This window comes from Tyto alba, unplaced genomic scaffold (assembly GCF_018691265.1).
Source record: "Tyto alba isolate M040663 unplaced genomic scaffold, T.alba_DEE_v4.0 Super-Scaffold_21, whole genome shotgun sequence".
Classification (NCBI taxonomy): Eukaryota; Metazoa; Chordata; class Aves; order Strigiformes; family Tytonidae; genus Tyto; species Tyto alba.
The window spans coordinates 12,814,566-12,841,706 of record NW_024881295.1 but is presented as its reverse complement, the minus strand read 5'-3'; the positions used below and the strand labels follow the sequence as shown (position 1 = coordinate 12,841,706).

At 36.0% G+C, this 27,141-nt stretch overlaps 1 protein-coding gene across 3 annotated transcripts in view; it reads left to right on the top strand.

The window, feature by feature from the left end:
* AEBP2 (AE binding protein 2) overlaps window positions 1-12,980 on the top strand; it is a 52,802-nt gene extending 39,822 nt beyond the window's left edge. Inside the window, exons 6-9 of one of the 3 annotated variants that reach the window (XM_042795472.1) lie at window positions 5,128-5,195; window positions 9,157-9,270; window positions 9,533-9,599; window positions 10,892-12,980. In XM_042795472.1, the coding sequence (XP_042651406.1) occupies window positions 5,128-5,195; window positions 9,157-9,270; window positions 9,533-9,587 (237 nt within the window). In that variant the 3' untranslated portion in view covers window positions 9,588-9,599; window positions 10,892-12,980. Of the gene's footprint in view, window positions 1-190; window positions 338-5,127; window positions 5,196-9,156; window positions 9,271-9,532; window positions 9,600-10,891 lie in introns of those variants that run through there. The other 2 variants (XM_032986385.2, XM_042795474.1) reach the window with 2 other exon arrangements.
* Window positions 12,981-27,141: the final 14,161 nt, after the last annotated feature.

The following is a 27,141-nucleotide window of genomic DNA, read 5'->3' as shown; positions in this document are numbered from 1 at the left end:
GAATTAATTCTCTACAATTTTTGAATATTAAACTGTTCTTCACTGTTCTTAGCTTTTTTAGATATTTCAGTTCAGCAATCACATGCATTGATGCTAGTTACGTATGTTTTGAAATATTAGAAATTTGAAACTCAGTAAGTGAATAAAGATGCATATCAATTTATAGGGTGAAATTTTTTTCTTTCTCCAGAAGAGGTCAGCAGAACTCCATTTCTGATTTGAGGCAACTGCACATTTCCTTCACAGAGATAAATTCAAAATAAATTTCCTTTTTGTTTCTGGGAGAGGACATGGAATTTAGAGACTATAGCAAGAGATTTTTTTAAATAAAGCTGTATTGAGTATACATCTATTGCTGAATTACATTTTTAAATGAAAAACTTAAATGAACTTAAATTCTTTGCAAAACAGTTTTAAGTCTTCAGAGCATCATTATTGCAGAATGTTAGATTTCTTCTATTTCAGTTGTAACTTTTCCAGACTTGACCATAAAGAGCTGATTACTATTGTCAGAATAGCAAATAATTTTTTCAATTGTTTTGGTTGGTTGGCGGTTGTTTTTTTTTTGCCTTCCCCCCCCCCCCCCCCCCCCCCAAAACTTTTGCAATTTTTGCATTTGTCAGCATTATAGCTGTGTTTCTAACTCTGGCCTGATTTGGATTTGGTAAAGTTTTCATTGCACTAATTGTGATAAAAGTAGGTACTTTTTATACCTTTTATAAAAACTTCTTTAAATTTGACAGTTTCAGAATATACCTGGGGAAACAGCAGTGACAGCCATAGATGTCTCCAAACAGAAAGCTAACGTACTACTTTAATATTAAACAAAAATAAGCTTGTTCCACATATGGAGACAGATTCTTTCATTTCAGTTAAAAGCAAGTGAATTACTCAGATTTTGAGTACTGATCATTTAGCAGGGACAAGATAAGCCAGTGATATGGGGAAAATTCTGCAAAACTCACATTGGATACAAGTATATCTCTCTCTGCAAAAGCATCCTGGCTATAATTTTAATAGTTTTCATGTCTAATATACAATTATCTCTTTTGTTGAGAAAAATTGTATGGCTTTTTTTTTTTTTATTTTCTTCTTGAAGGTGTTACTGGGGCTGTAGAATAAGAGAATGGTACTTGCAGTGGTATCATTCAGGCAGTAGTTGAATTGCCGTAAATTTTGTACCCTGAATCTCTTTTACACATCAGTGTTACTTTTTTTGAGTATTTACAAATATCTCTCTTCAGTGTGGTGATGGTAATACAACAGAGTCCTAAATTTTGTACTGCATGTTCCTGAAAACAAGAAATTGTTAATGTCAGAGTGTGTCTGTACGTGTTTTTTTTTCTCTTGTTGGAGAATACAGGTGATGATATGGGTGGTTGTCACAGAGATCTATAAGGGTCTGCAATCACTATGTATTACAATGTAAATCCCTGTAGAAGCAGTGCTACTGGTGATGTGATAGAAGGACAGCAACCCCAGCTTTAACTAGTGCTTCAGTGTAATATGCATCTGACTTGTGTATTTTGTATGGTTTCCTAGTTCATACTCTCCCAGGTTTCAGATAGGATGAAGAGCAGTTTGTGGAGAATAACTTCTTCCTTCTGAGGTGTAGCTAGTTTACTGCATCCAAATGCTAACATTTTAAAATGCCACCTGTAAACTTTTCAATATGTGATATTCATGATGCATTACATGAGAGAACATATGTCTCATCTTATAGTTTGAAGGTTAATTTAAGAATGAACTGGTCTGAACAAGAAAATGTATGGCTTTGATTGGAAAATCTGACTAGAACTGAGTTTTATTTGCCCTGTAAAGTGAGCTTTGACTTACCTTTATTTAGTTCCCAGCTCGGGTGCTCCAGTATACAGCGAAGAAACTGAGTTTGCAAAAGAAGCAGCTGGGTTCTGGGCAAAGGCTAAAACTTAAATTTGTAAGGGGATTGGAGGAGTGCTTTCTAAATCTTTATTTAAAAAGTAAGGGTTTTCATTTCTACTCAAAATTTAGTAAAAGAACGTATCCTGTTGTGGGTATATCTTGAGACTTACGAGGAAAAGTCTTAGTGAAGTTTCACATGCCTAAATTAAAGAACCTCTAGAGTATTCTTTGATACAAGAGTCAATGAAACTTTGTCTAATTGGCAAAGATTACTAAAAGATTTTTACTGTCATTTATCTACAGTATCCCACTCTGATGTCCTCTTGAAGTTCTTGCAGGGAGCATTCCTTCAATTTATTTTGAATTGCCTGATATCAAAAGCAGATTTTCTCACTCTGCCTTCCAGTCTCATTTCCAGATGAACTGTGAATATATTAAATGAGAGATCCTAAAACTGAGGTTAACTAATGAGAACCTCCTCCTTTTGGAGTAACTGTGAATTACTGTACTTGTTTATTCCTTCTCTAAGCTTAGGACTCTGGATGGCCTTTCCCCATGACAAGTTGCTTTAAAACCTTTTTTGTGTGAAGTATTTTTTAGAAAGTCTATCTCAAACACTGTGGTGGGTTGACCTTGGCTAGATGCCAAATGCCAATGAAAACCACTCTGTTACTCAGCTCCTCAGCTGGCCAGGGGAGAGAAAATATAATGAAAGGCTCATGGGTCAAGATAAGGACAGGGAGAGATCACTTGCCAATTTTTGTCACAGGCAAAACAGACTTGACTTGGGGAAATTCATTTATTGCCATCAAGTCAGAGTAGGGTAATGAGAAATAAAACCAAATCTTAAAACACCTTTCCTCATCCCACACCTCTCTTGTTCCCAAGCTCAACTTCACACCCAATTTCTCTACCTCCTCCCTGCTGAGCAGCACACAGGTGTGGGGAATGGGGCTTGCAGTCAGTTCATCACAAGTTGTTTCTGCCACTCCTTCCTCCTCACACTGTTCACCTGCTCCAGTGTGGAGTCCCTCCCACAGGAGACAATCCTTCACAAACTTCTCCAAAATGGGCCCTTCTCGTGGGTTGCAGTTCTTCATGAACTGTTCGGGGGGGTGGGGGGGTGTCCCTTCCATGGGCTGAAGTCTTTCAGGAGCAGACTGCTCCAGCGTGGGTATTCCACAGGGTCACAAGTTCTGCCAGAAAACCTGCTCCAGCATGGGCTCCTCTCTCCATGGGGCCACAGGTCCTGCCAGGAGCCTGATCGAGCACAGGATTCCTCCAGGGTCACAACCTCCTTCAGGCACATCCACCTGCTCTGGCGTGGGGTCCTTCACAGGCTGCAGGTGGAGATCTGCTCCACCATGGACCTCCTTGGGCTGCAGGGGCACAGCCTGCCTCACCATGGTCTTCATCACAGGCTGCAGGGGAATCTCTGCTCCAGCACCTGGAGCACCTCCTACCCCTCCTTCTGCACTGACCTTGGTGTCTGCAGGGCTGTTTGTCTCACATATTCTCACTCCTCTTTTCAGCTGCAGTTGCTGTCCATTTTTTTCCCCCTTCTTAAATGTGTTATCCCAGAGGCACTACCACCATGGCTCATGGGATTGCCCTGGGCCAGCAGCAGTTCCGTCTCAGAGCTGGCTGCAGTGGCTCTGTCAGACATTGGGGAAGCTTCTGGCAGCTTCTCACAGAAGCCACCCCATAGGCCCCCCAGCTACCAAAACTTTGCCATGCAAACCCTATATTTCAGTTCTCGTCTAAAAGCATATTAATACCTTCAGATATCTCAAATATATCTGTGTTAGTAATCAGGCTGTTAAATCCATGGACACTTCTCTCTGCATCACCTTTGTTTAGAGGATCACTGCATAGTTGTAAAAATAAAATTTAACATTTTGTGAATTCCTTGAAATGTCATGTGTAAGTTTAATTTACCTTGGTATTCAGTTGTGGGAAATGGCTTTGATGCAGATTATGGACTTCAGTATTCAAGTTATGTATGCTGCATTTTAGTTGAGTCTTTTTCATAAAGACCACTTGTCACCCTTCTGTATTTCTGTTCTCTAAAGGTTCTCTAGTAAACTTCTTGGGCTTTGCAGTCTCTGCAGTAGCTGCGTATAGACTCTTTCAAAGATTTAATGGCTCAGAGGTGCAGAAGGTGGGAGAACTGGAGCTTGAAGCAAAGAGGAAAATCTGTATGAAGTATTGTGATGTGTAGTAAAACAGAACCTGTGGGTAAATCAGAAGAGGAAACGTATGGCTTTTTCCCCATTTTTCTGGATACTGTAAATTTTTCGGATACCTTTTGAATGCCAGTGTTAAAGAACATACTCATATGTGCTGGAACAGATTTAATTTTTATACTTTCTGTGTGTGTATTTCTAATTTTATCTTGGCTAAAGGTGGGAGTCTAGCTTTAGGGTCTTGTACCTGAAAGCTTTATTTCTCTGTGAGAGTATCTTATGTGCTGGTCTACTGTGAGCTAGTATAAGAAAGGAGTTCTCAATTCTTGTCTGGGACCTTACCAGTGGAGTACATACATTCTGTTTAAATTCTGTCAATTGTTGACAGGCCTGTCACATGTCATTTGATTTGTCATTCATATACCATTAGTAGCAAATGTACTCTATAGTGTTAAGGGTCTCTGTTATGTATGTATTAAACAATGTCCGTAAGCCTCTGAGTTCTTGCAAGTAGCCTTTGCCGTTGTATCATTCAGTGCTTGGTTTAGGTATTGAAAAGGAATGAGTAAAGGTTATCTAGGAAGTTACACAATGTGATGTGTCCACATGTCAAAGCAGTTGAAATAAAAGATTTTCTTTTTATGCCATGCTGTAATTAAACTGTAAGCTGCATCATTTTCTCACATCTTCTGTAAATATCTTGTGGAATAACATGAGTATATTTGTAGAGCAATGTATGTTCTTCAAAGCTTTTAGAGTAGCTACCTAAAAATTTGAACTATTTTAAAAGAAAGAAGACTACTTATGGAATGCTTTTTATTTTTATATATTTTTTTTCAGGGATCACTTAGTAGACAAATGTTAAACAAAAGTATTAAACCTTGCCAAGAATGACTTGTTGTAACATGTACATTCTACCTATATATAGAATTAATACAACTTTCAAAGAGTAAAACAGTTTGTCTTTTATGAATGTCCAGTTGAACTTGAAGAGCAACATTTTTTTGAGCAAAAAATCTGCAGATTTGTTTTTAATTGTGATTTATGTAATTATTATCAGGTAATAGCTAAAAGAAAAGAAGATTCTGGAAAAATAAAACTTCTGCTTCATTGGACACCAGAGGACATGTGAGTATATTGCTAGTGATATGATTGATATGATATAGGTTTTAAATGGGGAAGGATTTACAGTGGGGTGAATGAACTGTCACTAAATTATGTTATGCCTTTGAATATGTCAATTAAAATTCGTGCTTTAAAAAGTAATTTAAAAAAAGTAATATAAAAGTTTGAAAAATACTTAGAAATGCTTTTATTGAATTTTTTACTTTAGCTTTCAAGTCTTTAGACTCTGATACTTATTCAGGTAAATTTGAAGCTGTAACTTTGATGTGCTTTGTCACTAAGGGTAGTAAGAATAAGGTCCTCTAATTATTTAATAGGGAGTTCAGGTTGGTTTTGCCAGCCATATAAACATAAGGAAATTTATCACTGAAGCAACTTTGTTTATCCACTGATTCATCATGATTCTAAAATACTTTCAGGTACTGAAAAATATACAATCATCAGTGTAACAGTAAAACTATGAGAATACTTGCCTAGGTGCCACAGTTTAACAGCATAATAACCACAGTTGGCTCATTAAGGTATCCATCTCATATTGCTGCTTCTTTGGATTCTCCCACCCAGCTTGGAATATTCTTCTGGCATGTTTGGCTGCTTTTTTCTCTTGGTTTTTCAAAGTTCTGCCTTGTTCCAAATGAGGAGGCTGGTGTGTAATACAAGATGAAGGTACTGCTCCTGGGTAGGCTTGGGACATGTAAAGTAGTAAACGTACTTTAGAAATCATTTATTGAGTTTGAAATAGCTGAGATCTCCTCTCTTTCTTCTGACACAGAGAATAATTTATATGTAAATATTTTGATCTTAATTATTTGGAGAAGTAGAATACAAGTTTGGTTTCCACTATGCTCTAGGAGAGCAGCAGGCAGAGTAGTTTTAGGAGAGGCAATAGCTGAACGCTCCATGTCTTCCACAAATTTTGAGGTGATTACGTTTTCTTTTAAAGGTAAGAATAATTATAATAGAATTTATTTCTTGGATCCATGCTCCTGCATACTGATTCTTGGATCTGTACTCCTGCATGCAGGTGAAGTTACTGGGATGTTTAGTTCACACTAAGATGGAAGTTATGGAGACATTTAGTTCACACTAAGATGAATAGCTGTGTAATTATGTAGGACATGCAGGTTTAGATGCTTTTTCATAAAAGGAACTTCAGTTTTACCAGGAAGATATCTTTCAGTTGCTAGAATTCATTAGGTAGAGATATCTAAGTTTCAGATTAAACATAGTTCATGCAATTAACTTTCAGAACAAGGGTATCTTTTATACTTGGTGCTACTTTTAAGTGATTGAGTGGGATGGTGATGCAAAGCCTTAGCATAACAGAAATTTACCTTTGCTTTGGTGAAATGGTTAAAATTACTCAGATTTGTCATGTTCCATATGCGGTAGTATGACCTTGGCAGTGTAAATTTATTATAACTTTTATTTGCAGACGTCTAGGGTTACTGATAAGTTATCAGCAACAATCTTTGACGTTTTGGTGCAATTTTAAAGTGTCTGTAGCTTTTACTGCTTGTTGCCCCACTTGCAGACTACAAGTTTCATTTCAACTTTGGAGATAGTAACCAAAAAAGCTACACTTTTTACTAAATTATTTTATTTCCTCTTAGGACAGATGGCAATAATATATGTAACAGCATTCTGAAATTATTCTTATTAAAATATTACAAATAAAGACACTTAATTGTATTTTAAGAGAAAAATAATTTAAAAAGCATGTAACACTCTGGGAACATGAAAAATAAAAAAAAAATCAGAGTACTTTTTTTCTAATACAGAGTCAAATGAGATTTTTGCTAATGCAGATGAATACAATATTAGAATAACTGTATTGGAGAAGACAAGTTATTCAGTAATGTTAAGACACCCCCGATAGAATGTAGATTTGGTTGGTCAGGTCAGAGGAATAATGTGTTTTATATTGATATTTCTTGCATCTTGGTTGAGTTAGATACGGATTATATTTCCTGTGCAGATTGATACAGTTTTGAAGTACTGCATATTTGATAGATATAATTTCATCTTGATCATTACAGTTAAGAATAGCAAATGCAAGGTGTCATAGCTTATGTCATCCATCTGCCTTACACAGTGAATGTACTCATGCTTTTGAAAAGTTGAATGCAGTCATGATGATTGCTTTCCATTGTGCTGAGCTGTTCATCAGCCTTTCAGGAGCCAGTAATAATGATTTAACTTTTTCTACTCTGAGTCATCTTGAGAAACTGTTAAACTGCTCTAGGTTATTCCTATACAAGAGGAAAATAACTTAAAAAAAATTTTTTTTTAAGACCAGGAATTTATTCTTTGTGCTAGTACGTCTTATCTCACCAAGTTGTCTTTATATTTCAAATAGTCTTTGCATGTGAAAAGTTTTCTTATTTTCTGTTTGTATTGTTATACATCTTTGGCGTATAGCATCTACTAAAAATATTTTCCAAATGTTGCTTGTCAAAAAACTGATTATTTATGTAAAAAACCCCAAAGCTTTATGATGTTTTTTTACCTTTCCTCATCTGTATCAAAGATCTGTATCTGTATTAGATATACAGGTTGCCTGCTGGATGGGTTCCTTTACCCCCCTGCCCACCCCCCTTTTTTTTTTTTTTTTTCTTCCACCTTCATCTGAAAAGGGAAAAGTATAATTGGACAATCTTTTTTTCCTACTGGGTTAGAAGTTCTCTGTTTCATTTCATTCTTTGGATGTCTTACTCAAAAGATTGAATTTGAGTTACAGCAAACTTTCATTGATGAAAGATAGAGATTCAGTTCAATCTGCAAAAGTCTGAAATTGCAAATAGCTTTGGTCAGAGGAAGAACTGTTCCATTTAGTCTTAAATGTTGGGTTTCTCAATTTGAAACTTGTTTCAAAATGTTAGAAATCTTCATTACAAACTTGAACTTTTTTCTCCCTACCTGAAATTAGTTTTTGGCTCCTAGGTCATGTAAAAAAAAAAAAAAAAAGGAAAAAAGAAGACTTTGTGGGCTGAAAATAATTTCTGGGGGCGCTGGGATTTTTTGTTTGTTTGTTTTGTTTTGTTTTTGCTTGGGTTGGGATTTTTTTGTTTTGCTTTGGTTGTTCAGTTGTTTTTATAGATCAGTTGTTTTTGTTTGTTTTTTTTTTTTTTTTGGGGGGGGGAGGGGAGTGGTGGTGGTGGTGGGGTGTGTGTGTCCTTTTTTTGTTTTGGTTTATTTTTTTTTCCCCCAGTAGTGGAAGCAAAATGGATTTCTTTTATGTTCTGCACAGCCTTGCTCAATGCTAACTTTTGGGAGGATGCAGGAAAGCAGGTTTTCAGTATGACACTGATGACCTCCAGCCCTCTTCCCCAGGTTTCACTGCAAGTGGCACTGAAGCAACAGTTCCCTTTAATGTATAAAGACCAACTTTTATTCCATCTCACAATGAGAACTGTTACGTAGCCAAAATATTTTGTGGCGATTGCCTGGATTTCCTCAGAAGATAATCAAACAATTAACTTCAGCAAAGTTGGAGCATTTTCACGTTGAAAGTATTGAACTCGGATCAAGCAAATTAGTGTAACTTGAAGCTCAGTGCCTGCCGTATATTCTGGCCTTTACTTTTTTGACAGTATCAAAGAATTTTATGCGCAGTAAAATAAAGTATTTTTAAAGACGTTTTTTTTCCCTGCCACTCATTTTCACATTAATTGTTAAAATGGAGAATGTAGTGCCATTATTATTGTATGTTTGGTTTAGTATTCTTCTGGAATAATCTAAATTCTGTTTAGTACGTTTCTTACTCTGCGAACTTGAAAAACTTTGAAGTATAATGTGTAAAGATTGGCTGTTTTTTCCTTACTCCAGTGAAGATGCTTTCTAACCAGTGAAATGTGCAGATTATTTTAAAAAACTTCATATATACTATTTTACCGCATAATTTTATGGTAAGAAAAACAGTTGATCTTTTTTGAATATTTTTATTTTATTTATTTATTCATAGTCTGCCTGATGTGTGGGTAAATGAAAGTGAGCGACATCAATTAAAAACTAAAGTAGTTCATTTATCAAAACTACCAAAAGATACTGCCTTGCTTCTGGACCCAAACATATACAGGTAAGGTCCTAATTTCAAAACTTTCTTTGCCTAAATATAGTCTTAAGCCTCACTTAACTTTTTGACGTTGGAAAATCAGGATTGCAATGTATTATACAACAGCCCAGGGAGCCTCGATCCTGTCAGCGTCCAGGAGTTAAGTTCTGAGGTCTTAAGTTGTTTTCAGAATTACTTAACTTCTTGAACTGAACTCTAGTTACTGAGAAACGGGGAATGTGTGTATTTACCAAGTGTATTTTACTTTTTTGTGCTTGGTGTACAGAAATTCTAGTAAAGGAGGTACATACAGTGGAATCCTGAAAGATCACTTCTGTTAAGATCACATACTGGTTTGTATACCAATTTTTTTAAAGTCCAAATTTATCTTTACATATTTTATATTCAACTGTAATACATGCAGTATTACCTTGAAATCTGTACTTGTATACAAGTACTGTTATTTTTTTAATACAAGATTCTTTAGAGGGGGACAGTACATGTTACTTGTCTTTACGATGCATTCACATTTGTGTTTTTAGGACTTCAGATTGGCTTCTAATCCATCTTGTTTCTAATAATTTCCTGATTTTTCCCCCCACCCCCCTTTTAGTGTGCTCACGTAATTGTCAGTACCCACATTTCTCTGTGTGTACAGTTTTTAAAGGTAATCTGAAATGCTTAATTCACTCTTAAGTTTTTGAATATCCAAATATACATATGTATGGGCTTATATTAAAAATTCATGAAAATAGGTCAGAAAAAAAGAATTTTTTTCTGCCATAACAGGAGTTCAGTGTTCGTATGTTTCTTCCTTAAAATCCAGTGACCTAATGTCTAAAGGAGTAACTAGAACACTAATCCGAGGTCTTGATATGCAATAAGCCTTTCAGTTCACCTTTAATATTCAGTGTATTTCACTAATCAAATTAATGAAAACTTGGTTTGCAATATGAAAATAAATCATCATACTATATATGATATCTTTGTAAATGTAGGTATTTAAAATACTTACTTTAATATATGAATTACTGATGTTAACAGTAAATCATAAAAATGTTATGAGGAAATTGGATTGTGTATTTTAAAACTGCTTAACACAGTGACTTTTTTATAATCTAGTTTAGGTGTTAATCATCTTTATTGATTACCTTTGCAGAATTTGATAGATTAGTTTGATTTGAAAAGGAAAAAATAAGCTTTTAAAATAAAAATGTAACGATCTTTGGGATTAAGTCCTTGGAGAAAAATGCGCAACCCTTTCTACTTCCCCAAATAAAATTAAGGTCCCCTCACATAATGTCGTACTAGATTTTAAGCAGTATAGATCAGTGTGTGATTAAAAAGAGCCTTGGGACCAGCCATGGGAGATCAAAGAAATGAAGACCAAAAGTTTGCAAGGGAAAAAAGTGGTTAAGGGAATTCAGTGACAGCTATTAATCTCATGCTAGAACAATGACTCTAATAAAGTTTGAAATAATTATCTGAAACTTATGCTAATATGAGATTATTTAAAGTGGCTTTCTGTTTTAATCAAATTAAATGAAAGTAGATTTTACATAGTTATGATTTCATAGTGTGCTCTATCTGACTCAAATTTACATCTCCGGGTCTTTATGTAAAACTGTACTATCTTCTTTTACAGAACAATGCCCCAGAAGAGGTTGAAGAGGTAAAAGTCAAGCAAGTGGGGACACCTGCAGTCTTAGTCACTGACAATGGATTTAGAAATAAAGTTGCACATTAGTCAAATCCCATCCTTTTTTTTTTTTTTTTCTTAGATAAATATTTATGCTTGTGTAAACATTCTGTGAATGAAGTTGATGCTTCCGTGGAATATATTAATATATTACTGTATATCCACATTTTCATGGAATGGTACAGTGGGAGACTGAGCAAACACTCTTCTGGCAACTTAGTGGAACAACTAAACGGCTTTGCATGCTTGCTTCTTTAAGCTGCTTTTTTCTTTAGTAAATACAGTAGTTTATATTTGATGAAAAGAAAAAGTAACCATCACCATTTACTCACAATTCCCAGGAGAACTGTTAACAAGCTATTAGGCTTCTTATCAATATTAACTAAATATAACATATGCTAGACAATAAAACAGCTACCAAGGGATTATCCTGTTGCCCTTTGAGTATGGTGGATAGTAATCATTTGTCATTTGTAATCTCGTGTCCTTTTGCAGATCCCTAAAATATGTTGGATTATAATGTTTGAACAAATGTTGATGGAATGCTTGTCTTTTCCAATCAACTATGAATACATATAGTACGGTTTAAAGATGTTAAGAGTGTTGCAGTATGTCTGACCCTTTTCAGGAGTAGTATAGTATGTTAATGAGATCTGCTTTTATGTGATCTGTATCAATGGGCGGTTTTTGAAAAACCTCTACTTAAACAGTTAGTGTTATTGGTGTTTTATTTTACTTTTTTACCCTATAGGATCCCCATTCACTTGTAAAGTATACTTTTTTTATTTGGCCTAATGTTTTCTAGATGTAAAGAAAATGGTATTTTTTAAAAAAAAAAAAATCTAGAATTTCAATCCTTTATGCACCAAAGTTGGCTTTGAAAAGGAAAGTAAAATCATTTTCTTGCTTAATAAGCAAGAAGCCATGGATTTTTTTAACTGACAAATAGAGATGTGTCTAACCTGTTAGTCTTTGTATGGAGACAAAAATGTTGCATATAGATAATAGGACATTGCTTGTAAATATTTCAGCAGATTTGTAATATATTTTTATATTATGAAATGTACTGTAGATGTTTTTCTAGAGGCATGAAAGTTAAAAATGTATATATTACGGTAGAAATAATATTGAAGGATATTGTAATTCACTAGTGCTGCCAGAAGAATTGTTTATAAAAAGCACCTTCCTTAACAGTAAAAAAAAAAAAAAACTTTCTTTTGCATACCTAAGGGACTATATACTACTGTTAATATCTGTTGTAAGAACAAAAATACATTGAACATCCTTCCCAGAAATCTTAGAGGGATGAATAGTACCCATAATTAATTCATGGCGCTCCTTTCTAATAGTGAACATGAAATTAGTTTTTTCCTTACTATTGGAAGGAACTAATATGTAAAATTTGTATGGATATATGCAGTCAAACTGCAGAGTTAGTCCTCCTTATTGGGGAGGAATTTACTACAGTGAAACTAATAACCAGCAGTTTTTACACTAAATTTTTATTAAATAGAATAAAACTTAAAGTAACCCTTTGGTTGCAGAAGTGAGGGTATCCTAATATAATACAAATGCATTCTGCATTGGTACTGACACGAGAGTCTTGCTTAGCTCCAATGGGTTAAAAATGTTACTTATATACACAAAAAAAAAAATCTTATCAAACAAAATGAAGTGCAGATTAAAAGCACCACTAATATAAGATGTTCTGGAATGGTTGTTTAATAAGGGTATTATTCATAAAATCTGTAGTGATGTGACTTTATTTTTGAAAAAATGCAGTGTTTGGGGTTTTTTTTTTTGCTTGAGCACTTCACCTACTGCTTTTTCTGTACCTATAAAGTAATCCGTAATCTTTGTTTCTTTTTTGAATTTGTTATAAAATTGCCAAATAGAAGTGTTTCAGATATAGTTTGTATTTGTATTTTTTTAATTTTATTGCTTCATGAGTTTCTTGTAAGTCATTTATAATTGACAGATGATTGTAGACCTTGCCTGAGTATTTTTTCTAATAAAACAAAGCAAACAAACCTCATTAGCTTCAAAATTTTAAGATTTCAATTAAGTTTTCCAAAGTAAATATAAAAATGTCACTATCTCTTTATTTCCTCTGTAAGTAATAACACACATACCGTTACAAAATGGAGAATTCATGGATTCAAGTCATGTATTGTTCATGTAAACTGTGACTTTCTTTTCTTGGGTTTGAGAAAAGTACTATCTGATGTTCTCAAGGTACAGCTTCTGCCTTGGAAGGAAGAATCAGTTTAAATTAAAAACATCTGTGAACAAATGGATACCTTGAAATTAATTAAACTTTCCATAGTAGTGGAAAGGTAAGTGGACTTTTGGCTGGTTTTTACTTTGAAGTTATCAAAGTGATTTGCTAAAACTATCTATGCTTGAAAGTTGCTTGTATTCTACAAATTATGTGATTACTTAGTGGTGTTTTGTTTCAAATGACAAGCATGTCTCTCTAAAGCTCTGCTTCATTTTTTGTGTGTCCCCAGATGAATTTCAGTTTTGTTAGAGTACCAGATATGTGGAACTGACACATTGTGCTAGGAGGCATTGATCACATTGTTCTGAAAAAATCTTACTGCTCTTATTCTTGAAAAGTGTTAATGAAATAACTGGCCCCTCCTCTTTTGAGTACTTTCATGTGCTTTCTTTCAGGACATAACATACAGAGGTATCATTCTGTCTTTCTCAAGAACATAGGCTTTTTAGTAGGTTTTCCAAATGCCTACAGAATGGATTTCCTTCTAGCTGAGTGTTTATTTTCTTTGTAGAGAAATGTCACTGAGACAAACCTGTAGTTATTTTACCCTTCCCTGTAGTCTATTTCCAGACTGCTTTAATGAGTTACTATATAAATATCCTAAATTTATACTGTTTTGCTTAGAGCTTCTGTATTATCTTTAACACATTACAGAATGTGAACAAAAGAAAATGCCTAATTTTACAGTTAAATCATGGCAAAATACACTGGGGTGTATACTCCACGAGGAAAGACTGAGGGGGCTGGACAAGTTCAGCCTGGAAAAGAGAAGGCTCTGGGGGAACCTAACAGCAGCCTTCCAGTAACTAAGCAGCGAGCAAGACGGTGGAGCCAAGTGCACTTAAAACTGCACAGCAGGAGGATGACAGTCAGTGGATATAAACTGAAATGGGAGATTTTTATTTGCTGGGAGGATAATCAAACGTGGAGCAGATTATTCCCAGACATCTCTGTCCTTGATGGTTTTCAAGATCCAGACAAGATCTGAGCAACCTTGTCTGAATTGTTAGTGTTGCACTGAGCAGGAGATTGGGCCAAATACTCCCTTGGAGGTCCCTCCCAGCATGAATTATTCTACATTTCTGTGATTCGGAACTAGGTAGGCCTTCTCTTCAAGCCCACATGCTCAGGAAGACGTCAGCTATGTTTAGACCACATTAGTAGACTGTTCATATATTCGTAGATACGGCTAGAGTTGGAGCTGTTTGAATTGAAAACCAACCAGCTGTGGCAGTAAGTTGGATCTGGGGCCTTAGTCTAGGTTTGTTTTAGCCGACTATGTGCTTGAACTAGGCTGGCACTGTCATCTCAAGGTAGATGCTGATGCTCGAGGATGTGGGTCAGAAAAGGGCATAGGATGGAATGTTTGTTCCTTCTGGTACTGAGTGACACCAGACAAGTTTTCAGAAACCTCAGATGCGTTTGCGGGTGTCTTGGGTTATCATACTTATGGAACACCTTTAAAGAGGAGGTGCCAAATGAAGCTCCTTGAAATCACACTTTCAGGGAGCTGAAGTGCACCCCAATACCTCTGTCCAAAATCACCAGTCCTTTTGGAATGTGTTGGCCTGAATTTTAGTTTTCTACAGTTGAATAACAGGATTTTTGAGTGAGGAGTGCTGCTCTGGGAATGAAGAACATACCTGCCTTGTGCTTAAGTGGATGGAAATTCTTGTCTGGGAAGACTTCCTAGCATTTGGGCATAGCATACAGCTGATTGTTTGGTACTAGATCTCATTCTGTCTACTAAAGCACTTTAATAGATGGAGCAGAAACACATCAGTTCTTTTCTAATACTTATATTGCACATAGGTTTCTCTGAAGTTACTGTGATTTTTCAGATTTTGGCCAAATTGCATAACTTGCAACACTATATTTTTCTTGACTTCTATTAAGTAATTATATCAGTAGTTTCCAACTTAAATTACATATTAAATCTGGACTAGCTTAATTTGGGAACAGATAGGTTAATTATGTTTAAGTTTGCATTGTTTTTAATAATAGGAGTTTAAGTGGTTGATTTCAGATTTTCAGTACAGCATATGAATTCATTATTGTAGAAAACCAGTCTTATTTAATACTCGAGTCTGAAGTTGATGATATGTCCTCACTTAATGCTTTCTTGCCCTGACATTTTAAACTTGCCTGTGAACCTATCATAAGTATTTCTGTTGTCACATTGTATGACAAGTACAACAGAAAAAAACATTGTTTTATTGGGAAAGTTGGCTTTTAAAAAAGCATCTGAATCTTATGGTTTCTTTCCATCACTTTCTGTAAGTTGTTAAGTAGACATTCTGTGAATGGCTCCTACATGCACATTGCTCTGAAAGTAAAATAAATAGTTTGGTCCCTAAAACAAGATATTCTAAACAAAACATTGCAGCAGCAGCAGATGGTCTTGATATCCCATGGGATTTTTTAGTCAAGTAAAGATGCCTTTAGATCTGTTAGTTATTCTGTTGTTTACTTATTGCAAGCAAAGAATACTTTGGTAAACTATGGTGCTTCAACTCATAATAAAAATTTCTGAATTACATATTTTTGGGGAAAGAAAGTCCCACCTGCACTACTATTTTGAGCAATACAGTGGAAAAATATTTTTACGTCAAGAATACCCATTTGTTCATGCCTTTTCAATAAGGCCCCTTTTTCTAAAATTCTATGTACTTGCAGTTATATAAACTAAATTGAGACTAAAAGTATGAGTACTCATATTAATACAGCTGTAGTCTTCTAGTGCTCATAATGAGAAGCATGAGGTATAAATACTAGAGGTGAATCTCTCAAAATGTATTTATGAGAAGAATTATTACAATGCTGAAGGGATTCACTCTTGTAATCATAGCATCTTTTGTAGCCTAGGGTGAACTAAAATCTGATGAACAGTAAAACCTTATACTCCTGGAAGGTTAAGATTTTTTTTTCAACCATCTATTCTGTTACGTTTCCTTGAATGTAGCTGGCAAACTAGAAAAAACAACTATATATATGCTGTCAAGTCTCAGGTTATCTCCCGGTGGTGAGAGGGTGGAACAGAGATTAATGTTTTATGTTTAAATCAGAACATCGGTTCCAGGAGACAGGACCTGTGAATTTACTGTTTCCAGGTAAGAAACTCTGGTGATGGGCAAAGATCAGTGTTGCAACCTGTATTTTTAGATTTTGGCTGGCAACGGCAATACTGAGAATTTGCTTCCCTGTATTACAGCAGCTGTCCTTACAGTGAAAAATTTTCTCCACTCTCTATGTCCATGTGTGTTAATTTTTATAATATAGCATGCAGCACTCTGTATAGTAATGTACAGAGTATGTATGTATGCTTGGGTTTCGATGTAGTTTTTCAAAATTCTCTGTCATCACTGCTTTTTTCTTAATTTTAATGAAGCGTATCATTGGAATACTGTTGTCTAGCTCCGAATGCTTTGTAATCCTTAAAATGTAACCAACTTGCTTATGTTTTTTGTCCAGTACTTTCCATGCTAATCCATTTACGCTATATTGTAGCACACAATAATACAAGTACAGAGGTGGACCAAAGTTGCACATGTACCTGTAATTATTGTGTGCCCTAATTTTTGAAAACTTGCATTTCAGCCTCGTCTTAAAGTACTTTTATCTATAATTTCTTAAATTATGTAAACATACATTCCAATTCCAGAATACAGCATCTTGCCATCGTTTTCAGGGGTGACAGCAGAATTGGGAGTTATCTGTTGATACCCACAGGGCTCATTGTGCTGAGCTGTCCTGCTGGAGCTAGTAGAGTAACTCGGACCAGTAGTGGATGTCATCTTTCTTACAGACTTGGAACAAGAGGGGAAGGAGGAGGTATTACTTGTGAGTTTGGTAGCTGGTGAAGATTGAGTTAGCAACACAGTGCTCTGCTCTAGGCTGGAAGGAACTGTGATCTAGATACCTCTTTTAAGCTTCTATGCTTAATTTTTTTTTTGTTTTCTGTTTTCCAATATTTTAAGGCAAAAAGAAGAGCAATGTTCTGGTGTAGCCTATTGTTCTGGTCCAGTGCTGTTTTGCTGCCAGCTGTAAATCAAGTTTCTCGTGTTTATTTCCCCTTCTCTCCTACATACGTACTTGCACTTCCAGCTCTAATTCTTTTCTGGAGAAGAGTTAAAATCAATGTGTCTTTGATGTCACAATGTAACTTACAGCAGAATAAAGAAATGTAGTTAGAAGTGTAAAGATAAAATTGTGTTGATTGTATACCAGAAGTGGTCTGTTGGTTGTCAGCCAGTTATGGGTAAATTCAACTCTTGCTGTTATTTATGAAGATTAATATGCAGTGATTTATGCTATTTTATTTGTTTTTACTAATTCTAAAAATGGCCCTTTTAACTCCTGTAAATCCTCATTGGTAGTACAGTAACAAATAATAAGTAATATGATAAATCTCTTTACTTCATCCCAGATGAGAGACAATTAATGATCAGCATACCCTTGGGTTGGCTTGCTTACGGACATTTGAGTACTGTCTACTGGATGCTCTTCAAAAGTTTTGTCATGTTTTAATATCCTTTCATCTTAGTATTTTGCCTGTGTCTGTAATCTCAGTGGATGATGTAAGATCACCCTCATATATTTACTGTGAAGAACTGCCTCTGATTTGAGACAGTCAGTAGCCTTTCTAACAAAGAGAAGCAAGAAAATGTAGTCAGTAATGGTTTGTTTGGTGGGGCTTTTTGGCTTGTGTTTGGGGTTTCTTTTTTGGTTTGTTTTGTTTTTTGTTTTTTTGTTTTTTGGTTTTTTTTTAGTGATTTGCTTTTTGTTTTGGTTCGGGTATTGTTTGGTTTTTGTTTGGTTTTTTTTTTGATGTTTTGGTTTTTTGTTGTTTGGGGGTGTTGTTGTTTCTGGGTTTTTTTGGTTTGTATTTTGTTTTACTTAAGTCTAGAGTTGCATTGTATTTAAGGAGAATGTTTACTGTATTAGGGAGATAAGTGAATCTGAATGAAAATGTTCCTCTTTATTGTAATACTTGCTTGTGAGAACAGCTGCTTTCAGCAATATCCAGAAAAAAGCATGCAAGATGTTTCACCATAAGTTCCAAAGGGACTTATGAAATACTTGAATGTTAGTAACACACAACTACTTTACAGTCAAAAGATGATTCCATAATAGTACTAGACATTTAATGTCACTAACCAACTCAGAGATCTCCTTTTGAATGTCATTGCTTAGTCATGGTTTTTGCCTTCTTCCATCCATGTTGTCTCAGCTCACGTAGCCCGGCGAGATTTGTACAGGCATATGGAGTCTGATCAATGCCTCGCTGACTTTAGAAGGACTTCATTACGGATATTTGACTTGTCTACCTCTGTTCAAATCTTTTGTCTGAAACCCAGATTGTGAAATCAGGGGGAATGGAACATGATGCTGCTTATGATTCATTTAAACCAAAATCCTCGATGTAACTTATATTTCAGTGCCTAGACACATTTATGTTTAGATTTACATAATTTCAAGGCTAAAAAATTAGTAAATATCTTGTTTGGGGAGAAAAGCCTTGGAATGTGAGATTAAAGACTGCCCTTATGCAATAAACGCATTTTATACAGTTTTAGTTTTAAACACTTTCTATTGAATATGGAGCAGGGGCATGGACCCTGCTTGCATTTTCTTTCTTCATGTTGTAAATATGCTCTCCTAGAGCACAGAAAATATGCCAATTACACTTAAAACAGTGTTTATTGCACAGCAGATGTGTGCGTACAGCAACTGTAGCTGAAAGCCAAAGTATTTAATTAGCAGTTGCCTGCAGCTGGATTCTTTCTTTTTAAACAAGTAGGGAGGTGGGGAAACATAAAAGGATGTCAAGAGATGTTCTGCTGACAGTGAGCAAGTTCATGTGTAATTACTTACTAAAAATTTTGCTCTGCACCCATACTTTGAGCCATCCTATGGTATTGTGGCTTTTTCATTGTGCTGTGCATTCATCCATGAATTTCACATCCTCACTGACCAGATGCATGTGCTGCCTCATTCAAATAACATTTGATTGGGTTGTATAGCCTTAAGAAAGGAAGATAATAGGTAAGATTTTTTTTAATAGTCTTGTGCTCATCTGTTAGTTTCATTGTAGCTGTTCCTTCTACAGTTGTTGAGAGTTTGCCATTGATTTGAAGGCTGGGGATTTATGTTACAGTCAGATCTCAGTCTGGAAATGCCTTCCCCATGGGTAAAACGATTTATTTGCTCACACATTATATGCATAGTCTCTCAAGTTGTAACATGGCCTGCGTAGGTCAAATCTATGGGGGCAGTAATTTTTTTGCATGTTTTACTTCTCACTGACTAGTTAGTAATAGCTTTTAACGGGAACAGATGAGGCTAAAAGTTGAATGTATGCTGTAAAAATTTCAAAGAGCTGGTTTTGGAGTGAAAGGCGGCCTCTGTCTTAAAATAAACTACATTTATTATTCAGAAGTGAATTACTGTGAAGGAAAAGTGGAAAACAAAACCTTTATCTTGGCTAATGCCTTGTCTGGGTAGTCTGCTTAAGCTGTACAAACTGCACATAGTAGTTTCTGATGTATTTATGTCCTTGGAGTCCCCTTCCCTTTTTTCTTTTTCTTTGTTTTTTTTTTCCCTTGGCTAATATATTTAATTTTAATCTTAGAAGGTATTTCATAATTTAGTAACCATTGCATGCATTCCAATGGGAGCTAATTTCAGTAATAGAATATAAGAAGATATTTTAAGCTGGAAGATGGTAAGTAGAAGTCAAGACATGCAGCCACACACTGTGCAGTTTACGGAAAGTATAAATAATGTTCCTGTCCCACCCCCCTGCTCTCCAGGTTGCTAGGATCCCACACGTCACAGCCATGCATTTCCATTGTATGTGCTTTTTAAGTAGAAATTTCATTTCATAGCAGTCTGTAACCAAAAGGTGGCAGCAATCTACCACACAATGTGTAAATGTATATCACTTGGTAGTGGTATTACTTCAGGTGTTTCATTGCTTTTCTAAACCAGTCTCCTTATGTGCAGTTTGTTGCCTTTGCTGGTATAGGATGGAATTACAATTATTGTCTTAACAGCTCTCCTAACTGTCTTACTGTTTGGTCTGTATCTCTTGGATATTGTAGAGGAGAAAAGAAACTGTTTTCTTTCAATAAAACTGATTAATAAAAGTGAAAGTACTTTAAAGAAATGGTTTCTTATTACCCAAGTACTGAAAAGATTGAATATTATCAAATTTTGTAAAATGTGGCTGGGTAATTATGGTGCTTGGCCACTTTCTTCTATAACTTAAACTTCTCTTCGCCAGTGATGCCCCAGATAGCACTTTTGACCACTTGATTATTTTCCTAAAGGGGAACAATAAGAAATACTTTTATGGGATTCTGTCTTTATTGTCTAAGTAAGTTGCTTATAGTTGTTTAGATAATCAGATCAGGTTTTTTTTCCTTTGTTTTCTTCTCCCATAAGTAAAAAATCTGGCAATTTCATGGATTTAAAAACAAAAAAAAAAATTAACTTTACATTCCTGCCAATTGCAAAACTTTTCAGATTAGCTTTAGGAAATTGGATAAAAATGCTGCTAGAATCAGATCAAGGATTCTTTTGTATCTGCGTAGCCCTTTCAGAGGGAAAAATAAATTTTTGTCCATAAAACGAGTAGCCATGTACAAGGCAGGCTTAAAGCAAACTTCCTAAACTCAGAGCTGCATTTGGCCTCAGAATTGTCCAATAACAGCATTGAAATGATGGCAGCAAGATATACCAAACCATCTTCTGTGCTGGTATTTACAGAGCTGCTCTGGAAAAAAAAAAAAACTTTTTCCAAAAAGGTGTTAGTTTACTTGCTTTCTACTGTATTCATTCTGTGGCATGAGATCTCTAAAGGCTTTTGATGCTCCAGAACTTTGCTATACATCTACTGTTTTGCAGTAATCGCCTACATAACCTTTATCCCCTAGTACATGAAAGATGATGCAGTATAGTTCTCTTTCCAGTAAGAAAGGGAATTAATTTGCATCTATGCAAGAGTGGTGCAAGACAATGCAGTAGACACAGAGCTGTTGACATAGTGTCTTTCTTGCTCATGCTTAAGGCCTGAAATTTTAAGCTGACATCTCAGAAACTGTCTTGCATGGCCAGATGTGGAAGAACACAGCAGTGGATGGGCTGTGCTCCATACCTAGTCCAGGAATTGTAGAACCAGAGCCTTATCTCATACCAAATCTTTTGGTTGCAGCCCCCTTTCCTTTGTTCAGCAGTTTTTTGAAGGTGACTAGGTTCTTATCATCCTCTCTGTAGCTTTCTAGGGATTCTGATAATGTCATTGTCAAGTTTTTGGTGTGCTGTTCTCATGGTTATAGTCTTAGGTTCTTTGCAGTCTCAGGTAGGGATCCATACACTCTGTATACTTGGGTCATACTTTCCAGTTTCTGGTCACAATGATGAAGACTGAAAATACGGGAGTAGGCTAATGGCAGGTAAGTTTGACACGAAGTCAATCCCTTGACCTAGACTTAAATCCCAATATTGCTGTGACAAGGGCTTGCAAGGAGAAGGTGGTAAGATGACAGTTTCATACCCAACCTCTTTTCTCTGTCTATGCAGATCCAGTTCTTTATCTGATGGTGAGTAAACAGAAGTTTGTGTATTTTTGGCAAACATATTGGCTATGTAAGAATTCATTGAGCCAAATTCAGTGTTGCCATTCAACTCAGTAGTCATCCAAAATGGGTGCAAAATACTGCCAGAGCAGTATTATAGAATTTCTGTACTTGTTCTGCCATGATGTGAAAGGCAATAGATGATTAACTGAATGAAACGAGAAATAATAATGGGATAGTGGTAAATGAGTCACAGTTTAAAATTTGATTTGGATGCTTTGGGAGATTTCCAACCTCCCCCACCAGTGATTTAAAGCTTTTTTTTTTTAGCCACATCTGTTTGTGCAAAATAAGTTGTTTTCTAATGATCCAGTCGGTTTTGAGTTCTTATTGTGCTAGCAAAGTGTTCATTAGAATTTACAGAAGAAAGTAGATTGTATTTTGGTTGGAATCCATGATGCAATTTGTTGTTTTTTGCTTGGTTTTGGTTTGGTTGTTTTGTTTTGTTTTGTTTTTTTTTTCCCCTATTTCTACAAACTGTCATGCTTTGGCGAGGATCTTGACTAAAGGTACATTTACTCTGTGTGATTCCCCTCTCTGCCCCAACAGTAGTGGCATCACCAAGTAATCTTTAGATTTTAAAACACCAGTTTTATAACTTGGGTAGCTATTTTGTTGTTTATCCCTGCAGTACTCCTGAGTGTAAGTACACAAGCAAATGCTGAGTAACTAAGTCATTACTTGCATCTGTATCAGACAACCTAATGTCATTTCATGTAAATGGTGATTTGAGTCATAAGTGTGTTTCCATGGTCCTTAACTATGTGTTTTGTATGATGTACTGTGGAGTTTGTAGTGAGAGTTGTTTTGATGTAGTTTACACAACTAAAAGGAACACAGTATTCCTACTTTGTCTTTTAACAAACAAATCCACTGGTTGATACATGATACACACATGACAGTAATCTGGCAAGTAGTGGTGAGTATGTCACTAGATACTGGCTGCCTATTTAGGAAAGGTTCAGGCTTTCATGGAGCTTAGAAAACTGTCTTGAAGCTACAAGTCAGTAATTGGTGTATCTTTTTTGTGCATTGTCACCATTTGTTTTCAATTATGGATGACATTTTCCAAAGCTGATTTCATTCCAAGCAGTGCCTAAGCATGAGGTCAGTGAGGAGAGATGATTGCTTGGGCAGGTTTTATCTTTCCAGTGGTTAATTTATCACTTCTGTAAATAAAAGACAATCTGGACTCCGCATTCTTTTATATTTCATTGTTAAACTCCTGCCATGCCAAAGAGTAGAGATGGGCAAGATATTTTGCGGTCCTGTGTAGAACAAAATTGCCAAGTGATAATCCCATTTTTATTCCAGATGGATGAGGTGATCCATTTCACATCCACCATAATTACAGTTTATGAAGTAGCCAACTCAATACACAAGCTGCCATCTGCACTTAATCAGTTTCTTTTATAATAAGGGACAAAGTTTTAGCTGTCAGTCATACAGATGATGTGTTTTGAGTGACTGTATATTTTAAAAGTAAAAATCCCAAAGTCAACATGCCGTTCTGCTCGTGCATTTTTTTTCCTCTCTCCCGCTTTGAAGATCAGTTGGCTTCGGTTTGGAGGCTTCTTTGCTATCTTACCACAAAAAAAATCTGTGCTGTTTTCTCACAGAAAAGGGGAACCCACAGAAAAGGAATAAATGGTTCACAGGTAAAAAGCTTAAAAGGTGGCCTGACATTGCTAGTTTAATTCCATGCTGACCTTCATTAGATTTCCAGTGCTGAAGCATCATCCTTATCTAGAGGCTTTTCAGGACAGATCTGGTAGGGGGACAGAGGGGAGTAGAGTGAAAACAATTAATATATAACCTCCATTCACATCCAGCACTTATTCGTGGGATGTCCTAACTTACAACATCACTACTCCAAATTCTTCCACTGTGTTTCACTGCTGCTGCACTCTTCCATGTTTCCTCCGACTCCCATTCTCTTCAGCTCAGCTGTGCTGCAACTTCCCAGGACACCAGTGATGGCGAAGGATTTGGAGACACAAGACCTGAGTTCTGTTTCTGCTTGGTTTAGTAAACTTACTGGCAAAGGTTGCTTACCCTTTCCTGTTTTGGCGATTACAGGGGCAGCTCAACTAAGCATGGCATGTTTGCCAAAGTTGATAAGATTTCTGTCCAAATGATGACTGAGCAAAAGCATAAATATTTGGTCCTGAGATCAACATCACAAAGTAAAAATGAGGGGAAGGGAAGAGTGAATGAATATGCTTCTTGTAACCTTTACATCCATAACTGCTTGAAACATTGATTCTGCTGATTGAGTGGATATAAAAATGTATGTTCAACCTTCCAAAGTTATTTTACTGCTGTTCTATTCCAGCACTATTTTTATACTATAAAAATCAGAGTCCCTGCCTTTTTTTTTGTTACCGAAAAGGAGCCATACTTACAAGTGTTAAAATACAACGGCAGTGTGATATAGTGGATTTTTGTCCAAGAAACTTCTTCACTGATGCAAAATTGACTTCAGAAATCTATCTCAAAAATACCCAACACTTTGATGTTCTTCAGATGTTCTACATCTGATAATGTATATCTTTATTGATTAGCCTATGCAGTTTTCCCCCCTAATTTTTAAAAATGTTTTGATGAAGGATAAACCCATTTAGTCTAAGCCTCCAGCAGAGAACAGGGCTGTTTCTGTTTTGTTTCAAACCAGTTTTTATCAAGGCCTGACTAGAGAAACTTCTGTATTTTTCAAAGACAGAGGTGTAAAAAATGTATCTTCTTGTGTTACATGAGAGCAATTGTCTTAACTGTTGAGGTTAACCTAAACTTGCCTGAAGAAAATGAAAGTGTAATCACCTGAATACTTTGTGATAAATTGCTGGAATGGTAGTCTCTAAAGATGGAGCTCTTCTAGTGCGTCTGGATCTGGAAGAGTGAATTTGCCCAAAATCTTGCACTGGCCTAAGATGTGAATTCCTTCTAGTCACCTTTCTGCAGTGACACCAGGGGTTTTCTTCAGTTGGATGTATGTTAGAGAGGACATCAAGCCAGACTTAAAGATGACTGGGATAGGTATGCCTTTGTGCTAACATTGGTAGGCAAGTTTAACTTGTATTGGTGTCTTGTACTGGTAAAACTATTGTGCAGACAAGTTCTTGTTTTTCCAGTGTATTGACAGCTTATAGTTCAAATGTGTTAAACCATACAGTATTTGATGGCTGTTAATCCAGATGCTGTAAATTTGTCAAGAACAAAGGACAATTTTAGAGTTAAGGGGAGAAGCTGAAAAGGGCTAAAGCCTGAAGAAGTCTATCATCACCGAGGGGGGAAAAAGTGCCCACAAACCATATTAAAATGGCAGCCTATTTTCCTAGTAATGACTCAGTCCTCCTCTCAGTTGCTTTTCTAGTCAGGGGACTCTGTTACCTTTGTATGAACTTTTGGGTTCTTGTGTGATCAGTCATTTTGCTACATTCCTAGTCTGTTTAATACTGTTAGATAATGACCCCAAATGACTCCAGTCTTCTGGACCTGTTCACTATTATTAGCAAGGTTCCATGAGAAATACAGGGGCTAATGCATTAAGCAAGTTTTTCAGTAAACACAAGTTATCGTAAAGTCCTATTTTAGCAGCAGAGAGTACAGCACGTCTAGGACTGATGCTTGAGTTAGCTGTACTAGTATTTCTAAATTAACAAAGTATTCACTGTGTTAATACAGTTTTATCAGGCAGCTGCCTTTTGAGATGATTATGTGAAAGGAAAAATTTTGTAAGTTTTCTTCAGTGCAGGCTTTGTTTTCCAGTCCCAAGATAGTGATAGATTAACTAGTCTTAGTTCTGAATGAAAGACAGAAGGCTCTAATGCATGAGTAAGGGTACATTTAGTAATGATCAGCAGACTGCCGCTGGTTATAACATAGCAAAAAATCAGAAATTCCATCTGCCTGTAGTATAAGACCAAACCACAAGGTCAAATAAGGTTTGAAACCAGGTTGCAAAAGAGCTAATACAGAAACTACACTTAAACTTACTGTTAGTTCTGTGATAAATATCTGTCTCTACCTCTGAATTATACTCGTCTTGATTGCACTGAAAGCATATATGCAAGCAGAGCACACAACTTCTCCTTGTGTCTAGGTTCTTAAAAGGTGATACAATACTTAGGGCCCAGGCTGCAGATCAGAAGGCTCCAGGTTTCATTTTCTGTCTTCATATGAATTAGTCTGCATATCAAAATCAGCCAAGCTGCTCAGCTGTGCTGGCTACTGCCTTCTGATTATGGTTCTGATAGCTCAGTAGTGCAAAGAACCGCTTTGGAGACCTCAGCTGTTACCAGAGCTTTGGTACCTTCATTGGTGTTGGACCCTAAGTTCTGCTGTGTAAATGTGTTTGTTTTTTTTTCCCCCTTTCAAGACTCACTGATTTCCAAAATGCAGCTTCTGACTTTTCTGTAACCAGAAGCTTGATGCTTAGCCGAATCTAACTAGTAACATGTTCTTATGCTTACCTTGTCTGCATGCCAGGTGGTGTAGTTGTATTCATGGCATATTTACCTGATCAGAGCATTGGTACAGTGTCTGTTAGACTGCACATCCGTGGTGGAAATTCCTTACAGAATATCATCAAACAATTTAACTTGCCCTGCCATTTACTTCCCTATACTCTCTCCTTCAAATTTGGTTTCTTGTCAAGTACATGTGTTTAAAGACTGAGGATTCAACAAAAATTGTCCTCTTTCAACTGTTTCTCTTGTTTAGTCTGAAGAGAATAAATTTCTGCAGTAAGGGTAGATGGGTTTTGAACACGTAGTCACAATAATCATGCCTATGTACAATTCATACAGCTAGTTAGTATTTTGTTCACCAGCCCTTATGACAAAAATCAAGCTCTGTACCTGGTCATTTTATTGTAGACAAAATATAAAGACCTATATATAAGATATTGCATGAAATGGATAAAATATGAGACTGGCTGTAGTTATATGTCACTTCAATGTCTTTGAAGTCAAGAGCTAAAGAGCAGAGAGTGTTTTCAGGTATATGGTTTTCATCATCCCCCCAATGAAATAGAATTATGCATATTTAAATTGAATATCAGATGTGCTCTACTATACTACTGGAATTTCCAAAACAGCCATAAATCCTTAAAACTGCTAACAAATAAAGTTGCCTATGGGTCTGTTAAGCTCTTAACAGGATATTCAACATATTCTGTATTATTTACATATAATAATAAACATATATAGTATATATACAGAATGTATATACTGTGCTTATCAGTGTCTCTTCAGCATTTTGGTTGATAATGGTAT